Source organism: Etheostoma spectabile, chromosome 15 (assembly GCF_008692095.1).
Source record: "Etheostoma spectabile isolate EspeVRDwgs_2016 chromosome 15, UIUC_Espe_1.0, whole genome shotgun sequence".
Lineage (NCBI taxonomy): Eukaryota > Metazoa > Chordata > Actinopteri > Perciformes > Percidae > Etheostoma > Etheostoma spectabile.
Window position 1 is genome coordinate 17,005,615 of NC_045747.1, and position 3,922 is coordinate 17,009,536.

Below are 3,922 nucleotides of genomic sequence, written 5' to 3' on the forward strand. Positions count from 1 at the left end.
TTTCCCAAAAGGCACTCACGAAGAGCAGGCTGTCTGTAATTGCTTGGCAACCGCTGGCCCTGTGTGTGGAAGTTCAAAGCAGCGAGACACACAGTACATCCCTCAGAGCAGCAGAAAGCATCAGAGTTGCAAACTAAAAGGGTGCCTACGTACACGTACACACACACACACACATACACAAACGATTCTGTCAGTTTAACTTGGCAATGTAGTTAAGTCAAAATAAAAAGCTCTGTGTGGTGTTTAATTTTTTTTTGGGGGGGGGGGGGTAGCCTTGGGCATGAACCTACCCTCAGATGAACTTTAAGAGAAGCTCACTGACGCCCAAATGGAAAAGCCGCTTGAGCCCACAGCTTGTTGCCCTCCTGAGAGTTTGGGTTAGATTGATCCGGAGCATTGTTTCTGTGAGTGGTTTTGAGTTTGATGAGCTCTGAAGCCCTTTGCTGAACGCGGTGCTGAGCTGACTGGCTGGCAGTGCCACGGGGGACTGGATGCTACGTTGGACCCACAACTACAGGTTAGCCGCTGATGCCTTGTGACGATCCGACGACAGGTTATTATGCTGATTGCTGTTTTCAGCTCTGAGGTTTTGGAGGGAATACAAACCAGTTAAACCTGACAACCAATTTCAGTGTATCAAGTATCAAATCATACAACATTTTGTGTTCATTTAGATAAAATACTGGTTAGAAGATCCATTTTATTGTCACCTGGAGCTTTTTCTTTATGTAATTTTACTTAGTCTAAATGTGTAGATACACCATAGCAAGGCCCTTTAAGTTATAATCTGTAACCTTGTCTCTCTGATGAAAGACCAGGAATCTACTGTACTTACTGTAGATATTTGCTGACATCTTCTGGAGATCTGGTCCAACAGCACTTAGATATTGCTTGTGTTCTCGAAGAGAGCTCTGTTTTAAACACAAGAAGAAGAATAATAAGCTACATTTTCTTTGTGGTGGGAAAGTTTAATCCACCTGATGTTTCTATAAAATGGAGCTGATCTGTCATCGGTAATATATTCCATATTCCAAGGCTTATATGATCGGTCTGGAACAACCGCTTCATGTCTTCGTGTCTGTCAGGTGTCTTGTACTTTTGCTTTAATCAAATAGACACATCTTGCATGATTGGTGTAGTCTACAGGATACGCAGGTATGAGAATGCTCCATGATTTCCATGACTACAGGTATTTTCACCATAAATTGGTGCATAGGAGTATCTGAATGCAGGAAATGAAGTCTTTGACGCTCAAAATAACCCTGGGGGAGGACACCCCACAACCCACTATGATGATGCACCCCCCCAAAAAAGGGAAGATTCTGGTCCATGTATGTATATATATATGTATATACTGCTTAGGATACTTGCGACATGATAAACATGTGGGTTGGATGCTATACGGGCAGCTTGGTTCAAGATGTTTTACCTGTAGGAGGCAGCACCCCCGAGACGAAGAAGCTGTTCGTTACGTCACATTTTGTGGGCGGGTCGACGTTTTTGTCACTTCCGTCAAAAATACAACAAATGAACTCATGCTAGCAAGCATTGTGCTAGTTCTAACTGATTTACGTTATATTTCTGTTTAGCCTTGTAATATCAAAATTTGACTGGCAGTCGGAAACCACCAGGTCAGTCCACATCACTTTCTAGGTAGACGGTGGGATAGTTTAAGATATTTGAACAAATATAGCTTAAGTCGCTCACTGACGTTTACCTAGCTAGCTAGCTAGCTAGCTAAGCTAACACAGAATGTAAAGCTCTGTGCAGTTGTGTGTTACTTTTGGCCGTGCAGACTCCTTTTGCTTTCGTTTTCTAACTCATAGAAAAAAAGCTCATAGCATTTAGCAGGGATACTTCGTTTTAGCAGTGAGTTCGGTTGGATACTATTACCTTGTTAGTCCCAGTGTACAGTATCTTCAGCTAGCTAACTTCTCACTTCCTCTCTTGGGTTCAGCAGAACTTGAAGCAACACACCTTTCGTTCGTGGTCTCCCACCAGTGTAATGTGTCGAGTGAAGGAATAAGAGGTGATCAAATTGAACTATTTATATGTGTGAGGTTTTTAGTATGTACAGCGTTTACGAATAGAGGAAATCTGGACCATTATGCATAATGTCAGATTTGAAACAGAATTAACACAAATAAAGTAACTATTATTACCTATCCTGTTTTGTTTATACTGTTGTTTATTTCTCTATATTCTAGAGAATGGCCAGACTAATTTTCCATGTAATCAGTAGTAAAGACAGTTGTGAAAGAAGTACTCCAGCAATACCATAGTGTAGAAATACTCGGTTATAAATAAAGATACTGCATTCAAAATTGTACTTAAGTAAAGGTACTCATTATGCAAAAGCAGTGTGTCCATTTTCTGAATAATATACAGTTTATATTATAATATTATTCTGAAAATTGATGCATTAATGTGTGCATCACTTTAATGTCGTCGCTGGTAAAGTTGGAGCTAATTTCAAAGACTTTCTATACTGCAAGGGGACGATACATCGTCATTTAATTTTTGAGTTATATTTTATAATAATAATCAGAATCCAAAAGCTGTAGTAACCAAAGCTGTCAAATAAATGTAACATAAAATATACAAAATTAGCTTCCAGTATGTAGGGAAGTAGTAGTGTAAATGGTGGTGATGAGATCTGGGTTCAGTTGCCATTGTGATACATCAACCAATGTGTCCCCAAGACATTTGACCCCTAATTGCTCCAGAGACATGTGACCTCTGACATATAGCATATATTTATAGCAATTGTAAGTTGCTTTGGATAAAAGTGTCAGCTAAATTTTAGAAATGCATAAAATAGAAATACTTGAAGGGATACTTCGCCGATTAGCATTAAGCTTTGTATCAGTAGAAACCAGGCAGTACTTTTTGATTGAACGTTTGATCGATTCCCTCCCTCATGTCCCCCTGAGATGAGAGAGAGCTGTGTTGTGTGTCTGGGAAAAAACCTCTGGTGATGCATTTTGCATCATCAGGGACATTTTTTCCACTGAGGCTAGAGACTACAGCCAAAAAAAAGTAAAAAATAAATAAAAAGCCTCCAGTGATGATGATTTTTGCATCATTTGCATCACCCCTTTAAGCAACGTACAAGTACTGGAAAATGACTTGAGTAAATGTACTTGTTTACTTTTCACCACTGAGTAATGAGCATTGGGAACCTTTGGTGCTTGTACAGTAGTGCTGTAGTTGTGTTACTTTTGAGTTAGGATCTAAAATTCAGGAAATTCACCTCTTCTTGTCCAGATCCATGGTGGCGGGTTCGGCACTCATGGAGCCGTCCACTAAGCCCGGGACCAACCAGGTGGCTGATGTGGTGTTTGTCATCGAAGGGACAGCAAACCTCGGACCTTACTTTGAATCTCTAAGGAAAAATTACATACTGCCAGCTATTGAGTAAGAGCACAGATGTCCCCTTTGCAAAGTTATTCTTGTATTATTCATGTTGTCATGTCTAAATGCATCGGTTTTATTTTTTTCGTTTGATCTGCCATAGATTTTTCAATGGAGGGCCCCCAGCAGAAACAGATTTCGGTGGAGATGTAAGTGTTTCTCCCTCCCTTTTTTATATATTTTTTTTATTAAACGTTTCAGCTCACATTCTTTGTCAGTGGTTTCATAAATGTATCGCTTAGAAAAACTCTGTCAATGTTGCTAATATAAATATTCCCGTGTTTGTTTTGTCCTTTTAGTATGGAGGGACACAGTACGGTCTTGTGGTGTTTAACACAGTGGACTGTGCTCCTGAGTCATATGTCCAGTGTCACGCACCAACCAGCTCTGCCTTTGAGTTTGTCTCGTGGATCGACAGCATCCAGTAAATTGTTCAAATGATCTTTATAGGGCTGCAGCTAACAATTATTTTCATAGTCAATTAATCGGTTGATTATTTTCTCGATTA

General features: G+C 39.9%; 1 protein-coding gene and 1 long non-coding RNA gene across 8 annotated transcripts in view; one reads left to right on the plus strand and one right to left on the minus strand.

The window, feature by feature from the left end:
* Positions 1–2,009, minus strand: LOC116702758 (uncharacterized). Its single transcript, XR_004335245.1, has 3 exons — positions 1,894–2,009; positions 836–911; positions 1–581 (listed from the first exon to the last, which is right to left on the minus strand). It is a non-coding gene; the product is annotated as an uncharacterized LOC116702758 (long non-coding RNA).
* med25 (mediator complex subunit 25) overlaps positions 1,473–3,922 on the plus strand; it is a 25,774-nt gene continuing 23,324 nt past the window's right edge. For 5 of the 7 annotated variants that reach the window (XM_032537149.1, XM_032537155.1, XM_032537152.1 and 2 more), the window contains exons 1-5: positions 1,473–1,631; positions 1,961–2,029; positions 3,268–3,417; positions 3,518–3,563; positions 3,714–3,838. In XM_032537149.1, the coding sequence (XP_032393040.1) occupies positions 3,272–3,417; positions 3,518–3,563; positions 3,714–3,838 (317 nt within the window). In that variant the 5' untranslated portion in view covers positions 1,473–1,631; positions 1,961–2,029; positions 3,268–3,271. Of the gene's footprint in view, positions 1,632–1,957; positions 2,030–3,267; positions 3,418–3,517; positions 3,564–3,713; positions 3,839–3,922 lie in introns of all 7 variants that reach the window. The other 2 variants (XM_032537150.1, XM_032537151.1) reach the window with 2 other exon arrangements.